The sequence below is a fragment of the Colias croceus genome, chromosome 19 (genome assembly GCF_905220415.1).
Source record: "Colias croceus chromosome 19, ilColCroc2.1".
Taxonomy (NCBI): Eukaryota; Metazoa; Arthropoda; class Insecta; order Lepidoptera; family Pieridae; genus Colias; species Colias croceus.
The window spans coordinates 8,457,671-8,485,425 of NC_059555.1; the positions used below are offsets into that span (position 1 = coordinate 8,457,671).

Here is a 27,755-nt window from a genome sequence, read left to right on the forward strand (position 1 = left end):
GTATCTGATGGTATACCTGACGCAATCCCGCACGCTCTTGCGCGGCAGGAAGGAGGCGATCTGGCCGAAGTTCTTGGGATGCTGCAGATACTTCTCCCGGAACAGTTCCCGCTCGCCCGGGGACCACGTGTTGCGTAGTTGCAGCTCCTTGTGCTCCGTCTCCATGTCTATACAGCGCTCTGCGGATAATGTTAATTATTAAAAAAAATAAAAGTATTATGTCATGAAATCATGGTAATAGTGAAACTTTTTTTTACATTACATACATACATTGGCCAAAAAAACCATACACTGAATATAGACAGACAACGCGATCATAACAAATGATGTATCGTTTGATATTAATAAAATTTTTCATGGAACACGAATTTACTGATGTATACAGTATAATATTCAGTCAGCTGCTATTAAAATAATTAGAACGAAGTCATTCTAGTGTTCTTTAAATGAATAAAAGCGACTCGCTGATAGGTTTCACGTCAAAACGAACATCGATTTTTATTTATTTTTTGTAAACATACTGTTAACATCCAGGTGTAGGGGTCTCGGCTCCTTGGGGTCCCTGAGCAACGGTGGCACCACAGTAAGAGACCTCATCTTCTTGTCTTCATGCTCCTGCTCATGTAGACCGTCAGCTATCTCCTCCAGCTCGGCTTCCGATTTGACGCGGGCTCCGAGCCGGTTGAAACGTTCCCTCTCTTCTCGCTGTTTCCGGAGTTCAGGGAATACCTGGGTGGGAAGATTTTTATGAGTTTAGTTTGTTTGATCTTTAGATAGTTATAATTTATATTGTTAGTGGATATTCTTAGTGAAACTAGTAAACGATATAGCTATTAACGAATAGGTAGTTAATTAGAAGTTAATAATAATTAAGGTAGTTATTCCGGAGGAACCAACGCCGTCGGAGAAATGTCTTATTTATTGTTATTAATAGTGTTTAGACCTTTTTAAGGAAGTATTAAGTGATCCAGAACAACTTGACATTATTTATATGCTACAATAAAACTTTATAATTACTAAGGAATCAGTGTCTTATTTAATTTTCATTCTATCCACACTGTTATATTGCCTATTTATCTACCTACACTTAAAGCCAATTATGTTTTTATATCATTTAGTACAACATAACCAATAATTAAATTATACCTTCTCAAAGAACTCCCTATTTCTTGCATCCTTGGCTTTCCTCTTCTGTCCTTGTTCCAGTCTTTCTACACGACGCATCCATTCGGCTGCTCGCCGACTGTATGCTTCCGCTAATGCGTCTTCTTTCTGGAAATTAAAAAAATTATTAATATTAATTGTATTATTCTTTGTAGTATGCTCAAACTTATTAAGGGGCTGCATTTAATTGTATTATTCTTTGTAGTATGCTCAAACTTATTAAGGGGCTGCATTTATACTAGTATTATAAAGCTCAAGATGTTTGTTTGAACGCGCTAATCTTAGGAACTGCAGGTCCGATTTGAAAAATTATTTCTGTGTTAGATAGCCCATTTATCGAGGAAGGGTATAGGCTATATATCATCACCCTAAGACCAACAGGAGCGGAGCAATGCGGGTGAAACCGCGGGGCGCAGCTAGTAAAATATATATAAAGTTGCAGGATCCTGTTTTCAGTATTGTATGGCAATCATGCTTATATCATGTTTTTACCATCATACACATAGTTAGAAGTTAAGCAGTGCATAAAAATCAGTTTGTAGTGAAACACAAATCCTTTTTCATGGACAACATACAGTAATAAAAAAGATAGATTGTATTTTACAAAAATCTTTAGATAGTTACACCAATCCTTTAGTAATTACTTCAACCCATTGGGAGTAACACCCACTTTTTGCCTAACACCAAACTATAATCTCCCATTGTAACATAGTTTTTTCACATTTTCAAACCAACCTTTTCCGCCTCCAGCCTCACAGCCCGCAAATGGTCTGCTAACCGTTTCCGGAAGCTCTTGTGTTTGCGGATGTTCTCGTGGTATATGAGCGTGTCTTGTGGTTGGTTGTACAGCGGGTACGTCACTTCCGGGCCGAGGTGCGCGAGCGCAGCGTGGCCTGCTGCCGCCTGGAATATAAAATATAATATAAGTATAACAATACAATTATAACTCTATCCTACTTATATTATAAACTAGCTTCCGCCCACGACTTTGTACGTGCATCCCCGTTTTTCCCCGTTCCCGCATGAATTTCGGGAAATCCTTTCTTAGGGGACGCCTACGTTATGACATCTACCTGCATGCCAAATTTCAGCCCGATACGTCCAGTGGTTTGGGCTGTGCGTTGATAGATCACTATATCAGTCACCTTTGAGTTTTATATATATAGACTAGCAGTCCGCCCCGGCTTCACCCGTGGTACATATTTACGTTTTTTCTACATAAGAACCATCCTCGTACTTCAAGGAATATAATAAAAAAAGAATTAACGAAATCGGTTCAGCCGTTCTCAAGTTATGCGCTTACCAACACATTTTGGGATTCATTTTTATATTATAGAACTAGCGGTCCGCCCCGGCTTCGCCCGTGGTACATGTTTACGTTTTCTCTACATAAGAACCATCCTCGTACTTCAAGGAATATAATAAAAAAAGAATTATCGAAATCGGTTCAGCCGTTCTCGAGTTATGGAATTACAACGAAAAGTGGCATTGATTTTTATATATTAGACAAGAAGAAGATGTATGTTGTTACTGTTACACGTGAAAACCACGGAACGGATTTGAATTATTCTTGGCAATGATGTAGCTTATGAATCAGAATAACACGTGAGCTTACACTTGCTTGAAACTTATTAACTATACTTAACACGTTCATCGCCATGGTGGGTCAAAATGACCGGCACTTGATCTAGCCATTTGGGCCATGGGGGGTCAAAATGACCGGCACGCCAGACCTACCTTTGCGAAGCCCGTTCGCGCCGCAGAATGCAAAAGCTGTGTATTCAACCATACAATGTGACCGGCGCGGCCCCAATGAACACCTGTAACTACTTGGTTTTTTGATTTTTTGATGGCATACCTGTTTTTAGGACTTAGAGAAAAAAGTTAATGAAAAAACATAGGATTTCGAATCATATATTTTTATTTCTGTTATAAGTTGCATTTATGCATAAAAATGAAAAGACAACAGAATATTATTAATTTTAGGCATGTTTTTATCAAAATTTAAGAAAAAAAGAAAGACAATAGAACAAAAAATATTAGGAACGTTTTTTATCAAACCACAATTACAAATCGTCATACGAACAACAATCAAACTAAAGATTAATTCAACTCTAAATGGATATTCAAACATTTTAGTGGCATTTGTCAAAACATTGACGACATAAATGGGGATTGCCGGGACAAATAGTGCAAAACCAAGAAACCTTCTTTGTTTTGTTCTTGGCCACATTTCTTCCATGCAACTCAACATTTGATTTGTAACAATCACGACAAAATTTTCTTGTTGATACTGCTGCACCTTCTTTTTTCTTAAGCTCGTGTTTTTGTCTTCTGGGTCGTGGTGTGGTCAATCCCGTATTTTCTTGACTACCCTCAATCAACTGCTTTGCCAACAGTCGCCTAAAATCGACGACAGATATCTTCTTCTTCGTTGTACTTTCATATAGTACTCTTGCATTTACTACAGCAGTATTGAGTAATAATTCGATACCGAGCTTCTTATACCACTTTAACGTCTTTCGCAATGGACTCGAATAAGCACTCATTTGGTCAGACAAGTCAACGGCTGCTTTGGCTTTATTATAATCAATCACAATTTTCGGTTTAATTGTTTCAACCCCTCTTTTGTTCTTTTTTTTTGTAAAACCAATTGAATGTTTGGTTGACAACAAACACACGTCCCTCTTATCCTTCCACTTCATAACCGTGACTCCGTTTTTGTTTTCTTTTGCCATAAACTCACCCGGTTTCAGATTTCCAGTCATGACGTCCTTTGGTAAGTTCTTCCTGTTTTTTCGTAGGGTCCCTACTAAATGAGTATCGTGTTGAACTAACTTCTCAGCTAGATCTAAGCTTGTATACCAATTATCTACGAACATGGTATGACCTTTTCCAAAGTAGTTACGTGCTAAATTCAAGACAACGTTGGTTGGAGTATTATCCTGTGAATCTAATGTCTTTCCTCCATATACCTCCACCTTTGTCGTATAGCCAGGAGTAGTACACAATTTAAATAGCTTGATGCCATATTTATGTCTTTTCGACTTATTATATTGACGGAAAATGATACGCCCACGAAATGGTATCATACTTTCATCGACGCATAAACATTCATCGGGAGTATAATGAATTGAAAATGTTTGGTTCAATATTTCAACCAATCTTCGTATTTTACCCAGCCGGTCATTTTTTGGAACTTCTTCGTTGTTGGAAAAGTGGAGCATTCTAAGCAAAACTTCGAAGCGGTTGCGACTCATAGTCTTTTTTGCAAAAGATTGACCCAACATTTCATCATTAGACCAATAGTCTACGATTTTTGGTAACTTCACTATACCCATCCAAATAATCACGCCTAAAAATCGTTTTATTTCTTCTTTGTCGGTTGGCGTCCAGAGCCGTAGTCTCGACTTATCTTTAATGCCACCTTTATCGATACTTTGTTGGGCAAATATATTCGTCTGATGTGCTATATTTTCAAATAACTGGTCAGTGACTAAGAGGGAATAGAAATCAACAGGTGTAGCATTGGCTAGTTGATTTCGAAGTGAGTAAGGTTTCAGTCCCGGTATTTCGGTAAAAGGAATTAAACGAGGCTGCTTACCACGTGGCTGGTACCACTCACATTCAGGTGTATGGCCGGATAAAGCTGGAGATAAGTCACGGTCATCTTCTTCACTGTCCGACAAAATAACTCGACGTTTTCTGGTACGTGGAATATTTATCACTTCATCACCCTCACTTATGACATGGTCAGTACTGCAATGTGACCTCTCTAAACTGTCAATTACATGTAATTGTTCTTGTGTAAACTCAAAGTCAAAAAAAGTGTCCATTTTAACAATAAAACTATTTTTTCTGCTAAACAAAATCTTAGCGTGCATTTCATGACCAAAACAAATGCGAACTAACGAAAACAATCCGTGATTGGCTTGAGTCATAGGGAGAGGTGAAAGGGGTGAAGGGAGGCGGGAACAACAACCGCACGCACGGTGTACTCCCGCGCTAGCATCCATTAGGCGCGCGGTACCCGTGCGTAGTAGACGTGTCTATAACGTTTGTAAGTACGCTGACCGGCATTGTGACCGGCAAGGCCTGAATGTAATAATTATTCCGTTTAGGCCGCGCTGGGTCGTAATGACCGGCACTTAAAAAAACCCTAAAATAAAGCCAAAATAAACAAATATCACTGTAAAACTTTTATATATGAACAAATAAACCTATAAATAATCATAAAAACCAATGACATTTTTTTATGATTTTGTAAAATAATAGTCGGCGATGAACGTGTTAATGCAAGAACTACACTTTTATTTTAGAAATTTCAAATTTGACTGACATTAATATTATCCTTTTCATTGAAATTCGAAGAATTTGTTAAAAAAAAAATTATATAGTAGTAGTAGTTGAATAAATAACTATGTTTATGTGTGAAATTTTGCCTCTAGTTTTATGTGTGTTTTATGAGGCAAGAGTTACAGATTTACATTTCACAAAAAAATCCAATTATCACTGACCCGTTTCCTATTATCAGCATATATACACTGCGGCAGACTCCTGTGTCGGGGCGGAGCCTCCTCGGGCTCCGCTGCCGCGGCCGGCTTGGAGGCCGTCTGTTCTAGTTCCTCTTGCTTCTTCTTTAGTTTCGCTAACGTGGCCTCCGACAACGCCATCTCTCTATCCACCTGGAAGATAAGAACGGGGTGTTAATATGGTTCGTTTTTATTTATTTAGAAAGTCATGGAATATCACATCTGTATGCATAAGTTAGAAAATGGTTAAAATAATATGTAAGAAATGTTCTATAATAATATCTAGTACCTATCTTAAAACAATGCTAATAAATGTTACTGAAATATCACAGCATAACAAGAATGCAACTGTTGCTAATGAAAATTAAAATTAATTACTTATGTTTAAAAAATTATTGATAGATTGAAGGCAAATTAAGCACAAAAGATTATCATTACATTAACAAATAGTTTTGCTTACACCACAACACACTACTTTAAATATTGATGATTATTTACTTTTAAGTATTTTATTTAAGTCATATATATAAAGTGCCCTGGTATTTCTTCATTTAACATATAAAACCAACAGTTTCCTAACATGCTGATGATAAAATATACTTCAATTCAACTAATAGAATAATCCTTCATTTCCAATACATCCAACAAAATAAAACATTATACCTTAGATATTTGCTGTAACAGATCATCTTTGGTGGTGCGAAAGTTCTGGTCTTCGATGGTCGGCTCTGAGGGCGGGTTCGGTGAGAGCACCTCCACCGTGTTATACGAGTTCATAACGGGCTCCTGGAATTGTAGAATAATCATTTTTTATAAGTATGTCTCAAAATATTAATGTCAATCTATACTAATATTATAAATGCGAAAGTAACTCTGTCTGTCTGTCTGTTACTCAATTACGTCTAAACTACTGAACCAATTTTCATGCAATTTGGTATAGAAATATTTTGATACCCGAGAAAGAATATAGCTACTTCTTATCCCGGGAAAATGACGCAATCCCGGACTGCGCGAGCGAAGCCGCGGGCGGAAACCTAGTATGTAGATCATAATTTCATATATTTGTGGTAGTTATTCCGGATCTTGGATTGGAAAGAAATCAAACAAAATCTGTCTATCAGTTAACGATTTATTAACTCCAACCTTTTAAGAAATATAAACTTGATGTAGAGTGTAGACTATTATAATATTAGGTAGTACCTATTACGTAGTTCATACTTTTTGATAAAAATATTTATTCTTCTTATATTTTGCAGTATTTGTAAGATATTCTTGTTCATTATTATAAATTCACTACTTATGTAAAACAGTGTCATAAATAATATAAATCACTCTAATTAATAAACTCAAATAACATCTTCATCAGTGTAAAATGCCTAAACATTAGTTTCCCAACTAATAAATAGAATCCTGCTTGCTAATTATATACTGTCACTCAATTACTCATTTAATTATAAAATAGTTGGAAGGTAAGGGACAATATATTGTAATTAAAGTTATGTTCAATACAATTACTTGTAATTACCAAGTTATTTAATGCTCATAAGTAACAACTAATTACCATTTTACAAGAAGTGTATTTGTCAACACCATCTTTATCTAAAGATGGGATTAATTGAAACATTTCTAGTATATAAAATAACGGATTTGACGGGGAAACCTTCAAGAAAAGGGCACATTTATATAATATATCTCAAAGGCCGGCAACACATTCGCGGTGACCCTAACATCGCGAATGCTTATGGGCGGCGGGCATCACTTTCCATCAGGTGAGCCTGTTCGTTTGCCCGCTTCAACGATAAAAAAAAATATTACTGATAGATTCACTGGTTATTGGTCGTTTTAGATAATTTCACCTTCTCAAACTATCATATCATAGTTTTTTTTTTATGATGGAGGATATTTTTACGTATGTCGTAACCATGTAGGATTTATTTGGGACTCCGTGAGCAGCAGCTGACCCTATTCAAACAGGATGTCTGAATATGTTTATTGTTTTCAATATTCTCCATAAAAATGGGCTTTCTAACACCGAAATATTTTTTTAAATCGGACCAGTAGTTCCAGAGATTAGCGCGTTCAAACAAACAAACTCTTCAGCTTTATAATATTAGAATATAAGTTATAATGTATGTATAATGTATATGCTGGGTCTACACCACCACGAACTTACTCTAGTATCGACCCTGAGCGGCTGGTGCTGCTGGTGCGACTGGTGCGGCCGCTCAGCAGACAGCCGGATCTTCTTGAAGGGCGGCGGGTCCGCGGGCGGCGGGTGGTGGGCCGGCGGGCCGGGCGGCGGCGGCAGGTACGCGGAGCCGAGCAGCGACATCCGCGCGCCCGACCGGTACTCGCCCACCGTGTTGCCGCTGCGCCCATAGCTGGAAGACAATCATAATTAGTAAATACTTCAACTACCTACGTAAGATGAGGGTTCACACACCTTCGTTGCAATATTTTTGTTTAAGATAAGAGATCCATTATAAACTTGGAAGTGAATTGTAATTTACTTTAGGAATATTACGAAGAAATTAAATAATAATCTATAGTCTATACCTATAATAAAATTGGAGTGTCTGTTTTTAATATTGAAATAACCAATGTTTACGAACATGTTGATTCGACAAGGACAAGTGTGCGCATGAAGTATCCCATGAAAAGTGTCATTAGGGAGAAATACTATTTTGGACATTATTTCTTAGTAGCTAATTATTATTAACAGATCCACTTTGTCGATATACTACAATAAAAAATAAAAATACAATAAGCATAAGTTACAAGATTCATACGAATAATTAACAATATTAAAAGTATCCCGAATTATAAAATCAAATTCCATCCGATCCAATAATTCTACGAATATTTCATGCAAATATAATAGGGTTCCTTTATATAAATTCCTGTTACCTTCTCCCAAATATACGAACCCATTTTCATTATTCTGCTCCCCTGTACGAAGTTAGGCGTAAGTCCCAAAACGATCGAGGGTCATCAAATGAGTTGAACGACCGAATTATGTGCGCGGTAATTATACGATTTTTCATACATAATATTAATTCGCAAATTTAATATTTATGCAAATAAGTTTCGGATAAATTGTAAGGTTTAAACTTTAAATTAAACTCTTTTATTATAATTACTGTTGACTGTATAAATACTGACAGACGTAAGACATTTGTTTAAAGATAAGATGTTTAAAAAAGTCTCCTTAAAACACAAGTCGAGGATTAAATTACTTTATTTTATTTATTTAACATCATGTTTATTGTTGCGTAGTGTTACGTAGTAGGTTAAATAACTTAACCAATGTTACCTATGAGATAAAAATGATTTTTTGAAATCGATTTTGCTCTTCAATCATGACTAACTTATAGATACATATTTCATAATATCGACTAATTTAAAATCAACTTTAGAAGGCTTTCACGTCAACAACTACAAATCAGTTTCCTATACAAGCCTTCGTTTTCTATTTCTTCCAAATAAACCAAGTTTTTCCCTTAATCCATTCGCATTTCATGAATACACAATCAACTAAATTAACACATTAACCACGAAACAAAATCGACGGAGCAGATAGCAATCTCAAAACAATGCTAATTGCAGAAGCACACTGCAAATTGAAACGGGTCAGTGACCTCGTACATGACTCAGTTTAGTTAACCTATCTACAGGACGAAAAAACCCTGATAATAGTACATTCTTATGTTTTATTCAATGCAAATATTTGGACGTAATTATCATCGTAATGAAACACGATTTATGCATTATTACCTAACCTTGTAATTTTAAAACATAGCCAAACGTGGCCAAACCTTGTTCATATCTAAATATGACTTCATTCAACATCTAAGTAAACTTTCATCGAAAATATTATATATTTACATTTCATTCATTTATTAATTTAGCACTCATAGAAAAATCAATAACCACGTGCTTTTCGCGCGCGAATCTCGCTCCAGGGTTGCCAGTCGCCACATGTGGATATAGAACAGGCCACAGGACTGCTACAGGCCCGCGTGTCGCCACGTGACATTCATTTTAAGATTTTGAGATCATTGTCCCGCGGCACCGCGTCGCGGTCGCGTTGATTCCATTAAAATTTGCACGCGAATTAATCGCATAGGGTTGCGAATTATATTTTTCTGCAGTGTATAAAACAACTGAACAAAATTATGTAACAAGTTTTAATTTTTGGTAAAAAATTTCTAGAACGTTCTTGAGTAAATCATGTATTTGTTATTCGATCTTGCCATATCTTGCAATAAACAAGTTAAAATTTGAATAGAATCTGTGACCTGGTAGAGAACAGGAATCTAGTTTGTTGGCAGGAAATATAAAAGAAAATAATGGCGCAGTACCTAGTAGTGTTCATAAAAATATCAAAAGAAGTTTACAAGGAACTAAATATAATATTCTTATGCATATTTCACAAGTATTAATTAAATTGCAAGTGTCACGATTACGCAACACGAGTGCATACTCATCTATAAATAAATTTTGTTTATTTTATTACTTGGCAATTTATAGATTTACGTCACACGATTGTAAGCGTATTCTTGCATATTTCATTCAACCCTCGACCACCAAAACTAGGTAATTCTCACTTCCCGTGAAATTAAAATGTTGTAACGTTCAAAGACAATAAAATAAAGTTGGAAAGCTGGACAACCTTGCGTTCGAGAAATCGGCGGGCGTCGACGCGGGGCCGGGGAAGGCCAAGGTTGCGGCGCGTGGCGCGGGGCGGGGGGCGGATAACTGTAGCGGCTGTTTATTTTTTATTATTATTCATCGAGCGTCGCGGACACGTGGTCGCCAGCGTGCTGCTCTCGATTCGCGATACGCATTGCAGTTATGCTTTCGTGCGCTACACTCTACAGTCTACACAGACACAGTACGCTGACGTGGCGCGGAACGCGTCCCAGATTACAAACTTACTAACTTTATCCACCTACTTTTTATGCCAGACTTTACTCGACATTTTAGTGATCACTTTTATAAAGCAGCATTACTAGTATAAAGCCGTGGCTTGCCTCGTCTGCCCTAACTCCTAATGTACGTATGCTTAGATCTTTGAAACTGCGCAACAGATTTTGATGCAGTTTTTTTTTAATACAAAGATAGAGTGATTCAAGGGGAAGTTTTTACTTTTTAGTAGGTAATGCAAAGCGGGCGGAAAGCTAGTATCTAATAACTTTGGTGTCAGTCAAGATAACATCTTGTAATGTCATTAAAGTGGCATTGTACTTTAATTACCCAACGCCAGTCATTAAGATCGGAATCGGCCAAATTGCTGAGATAACTCGTCGTTAGAGCCATGCTATAGCTATTGCAAATAATCATATTTAGTTGCAATTCCAATTATTTGTTGTATTATTTGTTATGCCAGATACGAATTACAAAAGGTACGCGTATCCTTAAAAATAAAATAACGAAGCTTAATCAAGCAACAAATTTCATAATTTTCATTTCATTCATTCTTCTAGACATTTACCACTACAAAATCAACATTATCCTATGTGATTATTATTTTTTGCTTTAAACCACGTCTTCATTTTTCAATCACGAAATTCGTAAAAAAGCTAGTAAGTACATACTAAATAATGTAATTAAAAATAATATCCATTTACTAACAAATTTGCAAAAAATAAACACATACATTTTGCGTTGTAAACCAATACAGTTGTTACTTAATCGACATATAAATATGACAAAGTAAACGTAATTCGAGTGGTTCTGTTTAAATTCGATATGTTTTTTTTTTTTTTTTTTTTTTTTTTATAGTGGAGAATGCATTTAGGCATACCCAGGGCACTCGGGGAAAGAGCCCTGGGTTATGTCGGACTCACCCAGCTGAGTGCAGGGACCTACCGACTAAACTCCACTGTGTTCCGCCGTGCCGCTTTATAGACGGGGCCGCGGGTATTCGGTAGAACCGCGTCCGCAGACCCGTCAGCGGCAGCCTATCTCCAGGCCCAACGCGAATGTGGCGGGAGGCCGCCAGGTCTACCTTCCTGGGGGGGCGGCGTGAGTGGAACACTTCTCACGCCGCCTCTCCGCACCGGATGATGGATTATATCCCCGTTCCACCATCCGGTGCCCATCATCAGGGAGGCAGGTCGCGACCGTGTAAAGCGGCCGCGACACGGCGACGACGCCCAATAGGACGACGACGCCGAATCGGATCCGAGGAAGGGTTTCTCTCGCGGGCCCGCTCTGCCTCCTCCTTCTGCGACATCACATACTCGCAGTATGTGATAGCCGCGGACCACGATCTGTCGCCACCAACCATTTTGCGAACTATGGAAGGCAGGGAGAGATCAGGGCCGACGACTGCGACCAGGCGAGCTCGGGGCTCTGACCACGCGGGGCACACGGCGAGAGTGTGGTCTGCCGTGTCCTCCGGACAGTCGCACCAATGACAAGCCATTTGCGGCTCCCGTCTGGCGACTTTGCACAGGTACCGCCCGAAACAACCGTGTCCGGACAGTACCTGTGTCAGGCGGAAGGTGATGGCCCCATGCCGCCTGTCGCACCACTCACGTAGGACCGGTCGGATTGCTTCGACCGTCCTTACTCCTGCGCTGGGCTCTTCGAGCCGACGTTTCCACTCAATGAAACGCCGCTCGAGAGCATCAGCCCTCCATTGCTGGACCTGCTCCAGATATGGGTTGATCCCATGCGATCTAGACGCGGCGACGCGGCGATAAACGTCTGCCAGCATTTCGGCGTCCAGGTCCCACGGGGGCGTCCCCGCCATTACGCACGCGGCCTCGAAGGACACCGTGCGATATGCCCTCACGATTCTGAGCGCCATGACCCGCTGCGGTCTACGCAATAGGGGTCTGGTACGGGCGCTCAAAGAGTCAGCCCAAATGGGCGCACCATAGAGGGCCATGGAGCGAATGACGCCGGTGTAAAGACGACGGCACGCACCCCCAGCCCCTCTAAGATTCGGGAGCAGACTTCCAAGTGCCCCGGCCACCCCAACAAGCCGGGGGGCTAGGCGACGGAAGTGCTCCACGAATGTCCAGCTGCTGTCCAACACGATGCCCAGATAGCGCAACGTGGGACCAACGCTGATGGACGCACCGCCCACCTGGATTGCTGATCCAGCAGCCTGCGCCCTTCGACGGCCACGAAACAAAATCGCCTCTGACTTGTCCAGGGCCACCTCTAGACCAAGTCTTCTAATGCGGCGCACAACTTCCGCCACCCCAGCGGTCGCAAGGAGGGCCGCGTCCCTATACGAGGCCCCACGCGCAGTCACCAGGGTGTCATCCGCATAGCAAAGCACGCTTACACCCGGGAGATAAGTGGCGCGCAGGACCCAGTCGTAACCGATGTTCCACAGGAGAGGCCCAAGAACCGAGCCCTGTGGAACACCGCACGACATTTCCTTTTCCATCCATCCACGGCGTGTGGGGTACGCCACAGCCCTCTCTGATAGGTAGGACTGCAGCAATCGCACCATGTACTCGGGCACGTTGTGATAGCGGAGCGCCTCAATTACGCAACTCCATGGTAGCGTGTTAAAAGCGTTGGCGATGTCAAGAGACACCGCCAAAAGCACTCCACCTTCATCAGCCACATTGTCTGCGAGTTCACGCAGCGCAGCGATCGCATCAATGGTGGACCGTCCCCGGCGGAATCCAAACTGGTTTTCGCTCAGGTCCGGCCCCACTCCCTCCAGGTGGTCGATGAGGCGAGCTGCGAAAACGCGCTCAAAGAGCTTGCTCACCTCATCGAGCAGCACGATCGGCCTGTAAGCCGAGGGCGAATCGCGCGGGCGTCCGTCCTTCTGCAACAGGACCAAATTCCCGGTCTTCCACCTCCGGGGAAATTGGCCCTGTTGAAGGCATTCTGTGAAGAGCTGTTCCACCCTGGGTCCAAGTGACTCTAGCGCCAGTACCCAAGCCCGCCCTGGGATACCATCAGGGCCGGGGGCAGTCTTTTTTGCTTTGAGCCGCTCCACTGCCACTGCGAGCTCGTCACGCGTGACCACCGGGACATTTTCATCAGCATACTCCTCCTGCACAGTCATTGTGGATACCATCGGCGGGGGAGAATGTCTTCCCCGATTCGGAAACAGGGACGTCACCACCTGCTCCAGAAATCGAGGCTCCAGAGTTTGAGATAGGGGCGGGGCCCAAGGGCGAAGCTTTTGCCTCACCCTCTTGTAAGGCCGACCCCAGGGTTCATGGTTCAAACCCTCGAGCATCTCCTCCCATGCGCGAGTTTTTGCTGTGCCTATCGCGCCCTGGAGAGACACGATACAGTCTCTGTAGACGGCGTATAACCGCGCCTCCTCCTCTTCGTCACGCCGTCTACGGCGTCTATGCCTGGTGTACGCCCGCCTCGCAGCTACGCAAGAAGCGCGTAGCTGGGTGATATCGGCGGACCACCAGTACATTTGTCGCCTTCGTGGAACTGACCGCACTCTCCGCATGCTCGCGTCGCAGATTTGCGCCATTGCATCGGCAAGCCAAGTGGCCTCCTCCTCCACATCAACACCGTCACCCTGCGGCGTCGGGAGCCAGGCTTGCACTATGGCAGCTTCAATGAGAAGCTCCCTATCTAGGCTTCCAAGCGCCCAGCGCGGACGGCGTTCACCAGTGAGGAATCGACTGTGAGCCGTCGAGGGCGTGGAGACGCTGAACCGGATGTAGCGGTGATCCGAAAGCGTCTCCACGTCCACCAGAACCCTCCAGTCCTGAATACAACGAGCGAGAGCGGGGCTCGCGAAGGTGATATCTACAATAGAGCCACCCCTCTGTCGCACGCATGTCAGCTCTGTTCCGCGGTTAATAAGTGTTAACCCAGAGGCGACCGCCCAGTCTGCAAGCAGAGTACCTCGCACGTCACCTGCCCGGCAACCCCAAGACACGGACTTGGCGTTGAAGTCCCCGGCCAGGAGAACAGACATTGGCTGCGCGAGGTCGATCATATCTCTCAACACGACGAGGAACTCCTCGAAATCAGCGAGACAGCGATTTGGCGAGAAATACACCCCCACGACGGTGTATCCGTTAATTACCGCTGATACGCAGCCCCGTCGCCTGACCACTCGCTCTATTTGTGTACCGCCTTGTGCAACTAGTGTCACCAAGCTATCCAGATCACCCGCCCAGTTATCCCAGGCGGGGACATTGTACGGCTCAGACACAATCGCCACATCAATCTCCCACTCTGCCAGGCTTTGGAGTAAAAGATCCTGGGACCTAGCACAGTGGTTGATATTGGCCTGTAGGAAACGCAGTGGGGCCATTACTGCGTTTCCATAGCTGCCTCCGTTTGCGGCACCTCAGCAGGCACCAGAGCAGAGCGTGATGGAACCCGAGCGCCATCTTGCTTCCGCATTCCGCCTTTTTTTGGCTTGGGGGCCTTACAGGCTAAGCTTCCAAGTCGATGTTCTGCTGGTCGCTTTGCTTCTGCACAAAGGGCGCAGTGAGCAGTGGTAGCAGAGCATTCACCCGCTTTGTGGCCCATTTCACCGCAGCGGAAACAAATGGTACTCCGATCCTCGAGTGATGAGCACGTAGCACTTACGTGGCCTAGCTCCTGGCAGCGGAAGCAGCGTAGGGGCTTCTGCTCGATTAATGAGACCTTTGCGGAAACCCATCCCACCAAAACGTGCCCCACCTGCGCCAACTTTTTCGCCGCGGTCACCGGACAGCTCACCCAGGCTGACATTGCGCCCCGAGGGCCAGAACGCAGAGCACCACACTTTACGTGCTCGACGGAACACTCCCCTGCGTGTGAGACCGCGACCGCAATGTCTTCAGCAGAGGCCGAGTCATCCAGGCCAGTAATTCGCAGCTCTGCGCACTTCACTGGCCTGGTCACCTTCACATTATCCTCGCCTAATACCTCCCGCAATTTGGTGGCTAGAGCATCCGCTTCCTTTGTGCTGGAAGCACCAGGTACCTCCAATATCCTGGCACCGGTAACACCACGCTTAAAGCGCATCGCACCAATGCCGATCTCCCCAAGATCGATCCCACGCCGCGCCTCCATCATGATCTTGGCATAGGTTATGCCACGCTCCTCCGCTCCCGGCTGAAGGGTCAGGACGACAGCCGAGGAAGAGGGAACGTGGAGCTTGTGTCGCTTTTTGCGAGACTGCGCCGCAGGCTTCTTAGCCTTGGCCCCCTTTGTTTTCTTCCCGCCCTTCCCGACAACAGTCCATTCTTCTTTTGGCTGCTGTTGCGGGAGGGGGTCTGAGGATGGGGCTGATATGGAGGGCGCGACTTTGCTGGCGGGTTTTGAGTTCGCCGCGCTTTTCGACGCCGCTTTTTTCTTCTTGTTGGCCTTCGGCTTCGGCTTCATGGCCGTCGCTGCAACCTGTACCGCCACTTGCTGCTTTAAAGCAGTCTTCCCGACTGGAGCCGTAGCATGCTTCACGGCCCGTTTTGGAGTGGACCCCGTCGCCGATATGCCCGGTTGCGGTACCGAGGCAGCCATTGCATACGTTTTTTCTGCTGGTGGTAGGAGAGTGACAAGGTCCTGGGTCGCCTGTTGGACGCCCTCCACTGACGCTCTCCTGTTATCCGCCGCCAGCGCCGGTCTTAAGCGCTTAGCCGGCGGCAGACGCTCCTCTAGGGCCTCAAACCTGGCGTTAATCATGTCTCCAACCTGGCGCAAAATGTCAGCTACCAGATCAGCATCAGGTTCCCGCGGTTGAGGACACACTTGTACGCTTTGCGGGGTCTTCACCTTTTCGAGCTCCCTTTTGAGGGAGTCGATCTCGGCCTGTAGGCGGGAGTTGTCCGCCTGCAGAAGCCGTGTCTCCTCAGAGACTGTCAGCCGCTTGAATTGTGCCACCGACAGTTCAATGTCATCGTGCGCCAATTTGAGGACTTTTTTGAAAGTTGTCTTCAAATTGTTTGACCTGGACCGCACCTTCTCAATGGCGGCCAAGTTTTCCGCAATTCGGAGGCTAAGAGCCTCCGCCGTGTTCCCTTCCTTTATTGGTATGGGGGGGAGAGGAGCGCTAGCACGCGTCGCCTCGATGCGCTCAGCGCACTCCGCGACTTCCTGCTCAGCCTGCAACTCTGTCTCCAGTTTGCGCGCCGCGTCCAGTTTGGCTGCACGCCGAGCGGCGCACGTACCCGGCGTGCGGCCCTTCCCTCTTTTTGATGTTTTTTGGCAAGGGGTTTTTGAATCCCCAATTCCATCCTCTGAATCTGAACCGGAGCGGCTCCTATCCAGGGACCTCTTCCGCCACAGCCTTCCTTTTTCGTAGGAATGCAGATCCACCACGCTGTTGGCTGAGCTTGATTTTGAAAGCACCACAGCTCTCGTCCTTCTTGTCCTAACGTCATCCGAATCATATTGTCCATCATTGTCCATATTTATTTTGCTAAAGTCGTCGTTAAATGGGGCCGGGTTAAGTGACATATTTGTTCCCACGAGTATGGGGGATATAAAAAGTCCGTCCGGGCGGTGCCCCCTGCACCCAGATAACCCTTATACACCATGGAGGTCGGGCGGTATCCATGGGAGGCCACAGCTAAAGCTCACGCACTCCCGAGCCAAACTGTCCAAAAGGGACAGGAAATCCACGCCGCTGGACTGAAAACGCAGATTTGAGGGTTTTTGATGAGGTGTCCTTCCTCTCGAACCAGCCGTTTAAGGCAAGCCCCCTGGTCCGTCGTAGCTGCTAGACGTGACAACAACACTACGACGGGTAACAGGTTGCCCGACGGGAGGCCGAAGCCCCTTACCAGACGCCAGAAAACCTGCCGCCCAGCCCGCCGCGCCGCGATTGTAGCAACCGCCATCCACCGCTGCAGAGCAGCCCCTCGCCCAGTAGGACTAAAACGTCCGCAACCACTGGTTACCATACGTCGCCGCCAACAGCAGCACTGTTCGAACTCGAACCCAGCAACTGCACAGGGAAACTCCCTGCAGAGCAGAAATTGCGACGAAGGCACATAGCCCTCGAGTTCCTCCAAGCTGATTTTGGTCCGCGCCGGCAATACCTCCGGTACCCCCCATATCTGGGAGGCCTCCCCCTATCCGCCACCTGGGGACGCGCCCGATAGGAGACCAGAAACTCCACACGGGAAATTCGATATGTTTGTGATATACATTGCTAGTTAAAGTTATAGTGATGTAACTTCGCAGAAATATGACGTAAAGTTTTAAATATTTCTACTTCATAGGCGGAGCCTTAAACCATGGTTAACTGTCATGATTAAGCATATATTATTGAGAAATTAACATAAGGATAAAATCGGGTGAAAAATATTGATCTGGTTTAAAGAAAATGGTCTTTAAATCTAGTTTAATATATGGTGTATGTTTGCCTATCTATGCGTATGTAAATAAGTTTAACGACATCATATTTTCTTTTAAAAATCTCGAATAACTTCGTGTTACGTTTGAAGGAATCTTATGTTCTCAAAAGTGTTAAGTTATATTTTTACCCTACATTCCAATAGGATAGTGTCTAAACCTATTTCATTTCTTACTTTTTCCTTAAAAAACCTAACCTACTGTATCGTGACCTAATTAACAACTCCCATTAGTAAATCACTCCTACAATCATGTTATGAGGTTATGGCTCTCCACAAAGGTAATCTCAGTTATTCCTGTAGCGGTGAGAGTGCCAGGCGGAGTGCCAGACGAGTGCCAGCGGTCTGCGCAGTGCCAGTGCAGTTACCCGCTGGCTGATTGCCAGACTATTATGAAAAGATCGCGTTACGTCACAAGTCACAGCCGTCTCATATACAGATATAATTGTTAAGGACGATTATTAATATTATATGGCCTGACTTTTAGGTGTCACTTTTTGCAGTGACAACTTTTTGGCTAATCTTGATAAAATATATTCGATATGATTGATGAACAAACATGGAACTTTCCCACTCAAAGTATAAGTAGATACTTGTATCTCTCAACGACTTGACCGCGCTGAAGTGTGCTACAAATGCATAACCTAGGTCGCGAATCTTTTACTTATTACCGCTTATTAATTCTATTCCTAATTATGTACTATAAATTAAACGTTTCAATGGTAACACGAATAATGAATATATCGTACCCATTTTTTACATAGGTTAAGGTGATAATTACAGATGGGTTACTAGTCACCCATCACACCTCTCACGTCGGAGCGATTTTATACGATTTTTGACATCTAGGCTACTTTATAGCGCGGTGAAACATCTCATTCCCATCTTCGGGCGAAACCGCGTACTTAATGCTATGCTTAATAACGTTACAACAGTTATTAATAGTTACCTGTATAAAGGTGCGGAGCCATAGCCGGTCTGATGCAGTCGCAGCGGCGTGGGCGGGTAGTTGGGCGCGTAGGGGGCCGCCGGCCGCGCCTGCGCCACGCCGACCTGCTTGCCGCCGTACGCCAGCGCACCGTGCCCGTGCTCCGACTGCCCGGGCCTGGGGACAATCAACATGGAACGTTAATAGAGTCAAAACACGGAAAACTTAAGGCTTACGAGACTAAGGTCAACACTCAACACATTCAAATGCACATGAAGAACATGACGTGATATAGTTTAAGTTTCAGATGTGACACATTGCAGGCAAATACACATGTAATAGCTAACGTAGTAGCCATAGAATTGATAAGTCAAATGATATTGTTGCTTTTGCAAATATACCAAAGTGAATAGAAGTAGAAATGATCACAGTAAGTATGTACACTTTAAATTTTATTCCATCTTCACTTTCTTTTATCCCTTTACAACCGGTCTGATAAGATCGTGAGTCTTGACTTTAAAAAAATCTGGACCAAAATCAAATCAACTTTTGCGAACGCAACCTGTGCCGATCGTTAGTGAGTCTATCTGAGAGCGCGCGAAAAACTGGTTTATTAGTGTAGACACAAGTCATAACTTGTCAGTAGCCCAGAGGCCGCAGGAAGGATGGCTGCTTTCTTCGACAACGATTCCCGCTCGCGTAAGTACCTAATATTTACGTAATTTAAACAGATATTTAAACAACTTTCTATGTGTATCGTTTGTTTATGAGTTTCTGTAAAGTATATCAAGCGTTTTTTGTACTTTACATCGATAGTTTTATTAGAATCTTCTTCGAAATTTAAACACTCACGGTCGTGTGATACCGGTCGTAGTACGTACAATTAATCTGTTTTGTTGTGGTGCATTTTTAAGTTGGTTTTGAGTATTATGCTTCCTAAATATGGTTTTATTTTTTATTTTAGGGCTTAAGCTTACTGATGACATGATAGCAGACCTTTTAAATGATGGAAATAATTCAGAGTTAGAAGATTTTGACGAAGACGACCTGGAATTATTCGATCAAGATGTCTTATTTAGGCAAACTAATGATGAAAATCACTTTGAAGGGGAGCAGGTCGATGAAGTTGTCCCTGAGAGTTCCTTTATGTCTCCTTCGACGTCAGCTACTCCAGTAGTGCCACAACCTTCTCCGTTGAATGAGATACAAATCCCGCCGACACCAAGAAACACTGTTCGGGCATCTAAAAGATCACGCCAAGGCAATTCAACTTCTGCTACACATGATAGATCCAGCTTATCAGAAGTTGTTCCGGAAGCTGTTCGAGGAAGAGTTTCAGCATCAGCACCCAGGGCAACGAGAAAGAGAGTCTGGAAGCAGACTACATTCGCAGAGAAAGCGCACGACTATCCTGCTCTGCAAATAAAGCCGGTAAGGCGTCCAATTGATTATTTTAATGACTATTTTGACACTGAGTTTCTAGAAGAGGTATCGCGTTGCACAAACGTATATTTCCTACGCACTACAGGCCGTGAACTCAAATGTACAAGTGCAGAGATCGCTAAATTATTTGCAGCACATATCATCATGGGCTGCATTTCTTTTCCTCGACTGCCGATGTATTGGAGAGCTGGTACTAGGTTAGAGCTGGTATCTCGTCTTATGTCACGAGACAGGTTCCTTGTCCTTCGTAATGCACTCCATGTTATTGATTCTGACATTCCGGCTGCAAATGATACAGGTAATCCGCTATGGAAGGTACAACCTATGATCGACAAGGTAAAACAAACCTGTAACAAGTTGGAAAGAGTGCCGGGATTTTACTCTATTGACGAACAAATGATCCCGTTTACAGGGCGCTGTCAACTACGTCAAGTGGTAAAAAATAAGCCGCGACCTGTAGGCCTGAAAAACTTTGTTTTGACTACATCTGAAGGACTCATGTTAGATTTTGAGATCTACAGAGGTGCTAGATCTACAATTGGTGATTCAAGTCTCGGCCTCGGTCCCTCTGTGATCTTACACTTAGTACAAAAGATTCCTCCCGGCAGTTGTGTGTACCATGACCGATATTTCACCACTGTTGCTTTGATTGAGGAAATGGACAGGTTAGGTCTGCATTCAACTGGAACTATAATGCAGAACCGGATTCCCGATCGAACAACACTAAAATTTAAAAAAGATTCGGAGATGCAACGAGGAGAGACACAGCAATTTGTTTGTGAGCCCACCGCAATAGTAAAATGGAAAGATAATAAATCCGTTTTACTAGCGTCAAACTGTACTGCTGGCGAAGACCAATCAAACGTTAAGAGATGGAATAAACAACAAAAAACATACGTCGATGTTCCAGCCCCAAAAGTTGTGAGAAATTATAATCAATACATGGGTGGAGTCGACGTACTTGATCAGCAGATGGAATATTACCGAGCTTTTATTAAAACCAAAAAGTGGACGTTGAAAGTTCTCATACACTTCTTGGATCTTGCGCTGGTCAACTCTTGGAGGCTTTACAGAAACGATTGTTTAGCCAATAAGTTACCTAGAAAAGAATCACTGGCTCTGCTTGATTTTCGTTTGAATGTTGCCGATAGCTTATCCTGCATACCAGATCGTCTTCGTAGAGAAGAAAATGAGGATGATTTACCATCTGTCCCTCGCCGACATTATAAAATATTCAGACCAGCTAATGCTCCATCAGAAGCAAAGAGGTATGACGGATATGAACACTATCCTGTCTTTGATGACATAAAAGCACCCAGATGTTGTCGAATGGAAGGTTGTGGAAGTCGCTCTAAAATTAAATGTGCCAAATGTGATGGGTATTTATGTTTGTCTCGTGACAAAAATTGTTTTATGTCCTATCATGTTAAAAATATGTAGTCTTTATCTTTATTAGTATCTACTAAGGCTGATTATTGTTATAATTATGGTTCCTACTGTACTGTCTGTACTTGACATTACAATTACATACTTTGATCTCCTAGAAGTTAATATTTATTATTAAGTTTGATTTTACTCGTTATTTAGTCTTGAAGACTGATTAAAATTATAAAAGAATGTTGAATATGTGTTTTTTTATTAAAATAAATATATTAAAATATGAAATTTTCTTTTATTAATCTATAAATAAATGTAAATAAATCGATGAGAAGAAACACTCACGATCATGCTACTTACAAATTATTCCTGAGACTCACGATTGTGAGGGTCTGATTGCTGGAGACCAGCACGAACAGGATTTTTTTAAATATTTTTTTTACATTATATGGACCATAAGGAAAGGACAGAATAAGATTTTAACTGGTTTTGACAAAATTTTTGCTCCCGGTTGTAAAGGGTTATCTTACTTATATTTAAAATTATCAATGAAACCCTAATTAGATAGGTCTGCAGATTCCTCAATACATAATTCATTCAAACCCTTCTTAGTTACTCAAAACAATAACCCCTATCAACCACCATACACAGTCCACATAACACAACCACTAAGCAACAAAACTTGGCCAGCATGGCCAAGGATCCAGACAATGGCCATCATTAGCGGCTAGCTCACAATAGCTCGTCCTGACACTGCAAACTAGTTTAGAACTTCGCTTCGTAAAAACGAATTGTATTGTCGATTCGTTTCGTATTTGTAGCTATCAAACTATATGTACCTATAGGAATAACTTGAATAAGTACAGAACGCTTAAGTTCGAAGAGTTTACTAAGGTTTTTGTCAATAAGAAGAAGTTCTACTTCGTCTATTTGGATTTCAAGGCTGTCATGATTCTAAAAGTATAAAGAACGAACGTTTTTGCATAAACAATCAACGTGGAAATTTTGGAAATGCAAATTTGTACCACTACTGAGTAACTATGATTTAAAATGTAAGCTACAAAGCTCACCTATCAAATAGATTGTCAAATGTAAACTTACACTTAATGTCGATTGTGTAAGTAAATATAAATACATAATAACAAATAAATAACAAAATCAGAAACTTTAAATTGCCTTTAAAGAAAGTTTTACTTTTAAACCCCATTGAATTACAAACACACCATTGCTAACTCGAGAATTCTTACTCGAATTACGTAACCACATTATGTATGTAAAATGGAAAACCTCTGCTTAAATAAACAATCAACCCACTTGTAAGTGTGAAAGTTTCTATGTTTCCATGTTAAAAGCCTTCTCTGTTTTCTGACATCGATGTTCAATACATGATGAATACATGTAGTTTTAATTGGATCGACGCATTTTGTAGTGGTTGATAGCACTACAGTATCTAGGAAAGTGGGTGCAAGGGTTACCTACATGTAAGTGGATTCGTAGCTAGGAAATAATTGCGTCAATATGAAAGCAGATATTTCCAGAAGGTTTTACTCGGTTAACTCTGCAAATTGTTTTATCTCTCACTCTATTTCAAAACAAACATGTCAGAAGTGAAACTTCTTTGGCACGATTCAAAGATAAAATCGTCGCCTTACTCCATGACGTGACGGCATTGCCGTGACGTGACCTTGAAATTTTATTCTCGCGCCTAAAGAAGTTTCACTTCAAAAATAAAGTCAAAGTTTATTTAAAAGTATTGAACGATGCTTCTAAACTCAACACAGTTAAAGATTAAACGAGGTAGAAGTCAGACCAGCTAACTAGTTCTACTCAAAACAAGGAAATAAAGTTTAATACTTAAATAAATACCGCATTGAACATTTCCACGACTTGTTATGATACATGATTCATAATGTATGTTTATTAAAGTCCATTGGGTTTGTATTTAAAAGCAATTACTTATTGAAAAATATTACATAAGATGTTCTTGACTTCTTGTCATGTGATCAATCAGTTAAATCATGTGCTTTATTTATATCGAGAGGTAGAAAATAAATAATAAAAAAACTAATAAATATAAACAAAACTTAGGTCAAATAGAATCACGAAAGATTGTAGGTCATAAAAATATAAAGAAAGAAACTGCAAACACATTTGATAACGAGTCTCATTGTAGAGGTCCGCGCCACGCCGGCGTGCCGCCGCCGAGAGACCCCGGCGCGCCGCCGCCGCCGCCGGGTCACAGAAAAATTGGCGCCGAGTTCAAATTTTGCGCGCGAACACAGCACGCGTTGTTGTCTACAACACGGCAACGATAATAGACAATGTCTACTATATCGATGCCAGATGTTTTACTCCAAAAGCTAGCCAAAAAACACTCCAATAGATTTATTGATGGGGATGACGACGTCGCTCAAGAGTGTTGGAGATATTTGGCTACGGCTAACCCTTCAGATTTAGGAGATGTAAAGGGCAACATTCTTAAGTTCTGGGAACAAAAAAAAAGTTGTTTTTCCTGGGCTTGCCGAATTAGCGCGATCGCTTCTATCTATCCCAGCTTCAAGCACGCCAAGTAAAAGGGTTTTTTCTGTAGCTGGGCTAGTCTTAACTGCGAAGAGATCGCGTCTAAATCCTGCAAAAGTTAACAAAATTGTTTTTATCCATGATAATTATAAACATGATTTGTTACAAATCAGTAACATTCATTGCTATGCAGACGACAGTAGGGGGGATGCTCTTTATCCCGGCCGTGCAAACACCTCAAAGGAAAGCCTCAATGAGAGTCGAAACAAACTTGTGCCTGAAGTCGAGTCTTCTCTCCAAGAAGTCTCTGATTGGGGCGAACTTAATCGAGTTCAATCTCCTAAAGACACAGGTTGAGGTTTCCCCTTAGTATATCGCCGAAAATCGGAATCCTCGGAGTTGAAATCTCGAGTGACGTTCAATTCCGCAGTCATTTGGAAGCGAAGGCTAAATTAGCCTCGAAAAAACTTGGTGTGCTCAGTAGATCGAGATAGTACTTCAAGCCGGCCCACCGACTTCAGCTGTACAAGGCTCAGGTGCGACCGCATATGGGGCACTGTTCTCATCTCTGGGCCGGAGCCCCACAGTATCAACTCCTTCCTCTTGACCGCATCCAACGTCGAGCAGCTCGAATTGTCGATGACCGTAGGCTTTCCGATAGGCTCGACCCACTGTCAGTGCGGAGAGACGTTGCGTCTCTCTGTATACTGTACAGAATCTACTATGGGGAGTGCTCTGAGGAATTGTTCCACCTTTTACCAGCCGCACAGTTCCACCACCGGACCACACGCCGTAAAAACCAGTTCCATCCGCACCATCTGGATGGTTGGCGCTCCACCACTGTCCGCTTCACCCGCAACTTCCTTCCGCGTACGGTGAAACTATGGAACGATTTGCCACCTGCGGTGTTCCCGAACAACTACGACATTGGGGCCTTCAAGAAAAGAGCTTATTTGTCCATAAAAGGCCGGCAAAGCACCTGTAACACTCCTAGTGTTACAAGTGTTTATGGACGGTGGTGACCACTTAACATCAGGTGGCCCACCTGCTCCTTTGCTTGCTCTGACATGAAAAAAAACATTGCCAATAAAATTATTGGCAATGTTTATAATTATCATGTTTATCACTAAATAGTTAAGCTACTTGATTTTAATAAAAATATTTTTTTTATTAAACTTAAAGAGAGATTTTTCTACTGCCCGCCCACCCCATAATAACTTTAAAAATAACTAGCCCACGCCGGCGACGCCGCGCCGCGCCGGGTGCCGCACCCGGCGCGCCGCCGCTGGGCTTTTGGACTGCGGCGCGGACCTCTATCTCATTGAAGAAATAATTCCTAATGAATCTTAATAATAAATGAAAAGATAATCCGGTCAAGCACGCTCGACTATCTTATGTCTATTATATTTTTTCGATATTTTTTTTCATAATAAATTGTCTCCAATATTTTATTTCTATATAGTTACTCAATAAATAATTATTATTAACCGACTTCAAAAAAAGGAGGAGGTTATCAATTCGGCCGGTATGTTTTTTTTTATGTATGTAGGTACACCGACTACTCCGAGGTTTCTGAACCGATTTACGTGATTCTTTTTTTTGTTCGATGCGAGATGGTGTCGAATTGGTCCCATAAAAATTTTATTCGGATAGGCCCAGTAGTTTTTATTTTATGAGCATTTTTGTCTGTATTTGTAAATGTTGCAAGTGCAAGTTTGAAGTCGGTTGTTTTTAACGCAGTTTAATCACTTGTTATACAATAATAGGAACCATTTATGTAATCCTATCTTACAAATCACAGAGAAAAAATATAGTCCAACCAGTCTATTTACATTCAAAAAATTAAATTTCCTTAACCTTGAAAAACTTCTTCAATTGAAAAGATCATATCCTTTATTCATCACAAAGCGACATATCCTTTATTCCTCCCCACAACGTACCAATGTTATGAATTATGTAAGGTGTACAGACACATACATACGAACTTAACCGTCACGTCGACGCATCTGTTGTGACAGCTGTATAAGAAACGACGCTATGTAAATAAGTTCAATATAACGAACTTACGTGTTGCTATGTTAATCTAATGATATTGTTGATGGTATCTTTTTTAATTGTAATAGGTTAAACAGCCGTTATTCCTGCATTTCATAGCCCAGTGTGTGAATATTTATACCAGGGAAAGACGAAGTAAACATAAAGAACGCTAATTGTAGCAATTCTAAGTAAAGCAACGACGCATTGCTAGTCGTACAATAATTACAATCCGTCCAGTCAATCGAATACAAAAACATACCTAACGAATAACACGTTCAGAAAATATTTTGGATTCAGTCATTACACAACTTCTTATGCGAATAAACGTATTTTTGTATCTTTTACCAAAAATTTCTAAATATGTAAATAAATAAATAAATAAATAAATATTATAGGACATTATTACACAAATCGACCTAGTCCCACACTAAGCTCAATTAAGACTTGTGTTGTGGGTACTAGGCGATGATAAATATAATATTTAATAAATACATATATAGATAATAACACCCAGACCCAAGAACAAATAATTGAGTTCATCACACAAATATATTTTGCCCTGACCGGGGATCGAACCCGGGACCGTCGGCTCAGTAGGCAGTTACTTTACCACTGCGCCAACCGCGTCGTCCGTACAGGTCAATTAAGGAAAGCTGGCATGTTCACAGTACTCACACTTATGCAATTTCACTTACAGTGTGTTCAAAAATAAATGCGACTCTAGTTTCATTTTAGACTTGAATTGTAAAATGGGTGCGTTGTAGATAAATATATGCAAATATAATTATGAAAGCTCTCATAATTTACCTGTAAAATTATAATTTAAAAGTAAATCAATTGATGAACTTCATTATTTATTCTAAAAATAATCAATTGGATAAAAGTATTAATAATCATTCAATTATCAAATAATAATTAAATTTCAGGTCATAAAAACAATACAAATAACACGTGCGCTCACTCCCAAGTCCCAACACACGGATGGTTGTTTTGATAGTGATTTAAATGACGGACATTTTCTGCAGTTGCGGAGCAGTCTTGTCCTGACTTTGGTCGAGTAAAAATATCTAAGAAATATTATATTTGTACTAAGTACGTAATACCTACCAATACGCGCTAACAAATACGTGTTACATGTTTATTGTATAATTTTCACACTATTGGTTTTAAACTCAAACTCAAACATTTATACAATTAGACTTCTTCTAGAAGCACTTTTGAATCGTCATAACAGTTTAACAGTTTTAACATTTACCACCAATTCAGAAAGCAGTATCTATAGAGAAGAAGAAGAATCTATTTAATCGTAATCGTAATCTTCTACTTCACTGAAACTTTCATCGCTCGAAGAACACGATGTTTCGCCGTCGGAATTTCTTAATGTTATTATAAATGAGTCAGTGTAATTATCTACTTTTGGTTCTAATTGAATATATTTTTTCTCATGTTTTCGCG

General features: G+C 42.0%; 2 protein-coding genes across 2 annotated transcripts in view; one reads left to right on the top strand and one right to left on the bottom strand.

Moving 5' to 3' along the window:
* The window catches only part of LOC123700171, an 85,104-nt gene that overhangs the window by 30,907 nt on the left and 26,442 nt on the right, over positions 1–27,755 (bottom strand). The window contains exons 2-9 of the mRNA XM_045647309.1: positions 18,945–19,100; positions 7,870–8,077; positions 6,360–6,482; positions 5,682–5,849; positions 1,900–2,067; positions 1,147–1,272; positions 523–729; positions 17–192 (exon numbers count right to left, since the gene is read on the bottom strand). Coding sequence (XP_045503265.1) covers positions 17–192; positions 523–729; positions 1,147–1,272; positions 1,900–2,067; positions 5,682–5,849; positions 6,360–6,482; positions 7,870–8,077; positions 18,945–19,100 — 1,332 coding nt within the window. The remainder of the gene's footprint in view (positions 1–16; positions 193–522; positions 730–1,146; positions 1,273–1,899; positions 2,068–5,681; positions 5,850–6,359; positions 6,483–7,869; positions 8,078–18,944; positions 19,101–27,755) is intronic.
* LOC123700168 (piggyBac transposable element-derived protein 3-like) lies at positions 19,427–21,868 on the top strand. Its single transcript, XM_045647306.1, has 2 exons — positions 19,427–19,622; positions 19,888–21,868. Exons 1-2 carry the CDS (start codon positions 19,589–19,591, stop codon positions 21,804–21,806), a joined length of 1,953 nt encoding a protein of 650 aa, XP_045503262.1. The 5' UTR covers positions 19,427–19,588; the 3' UTR covers positions 21,807–21,868.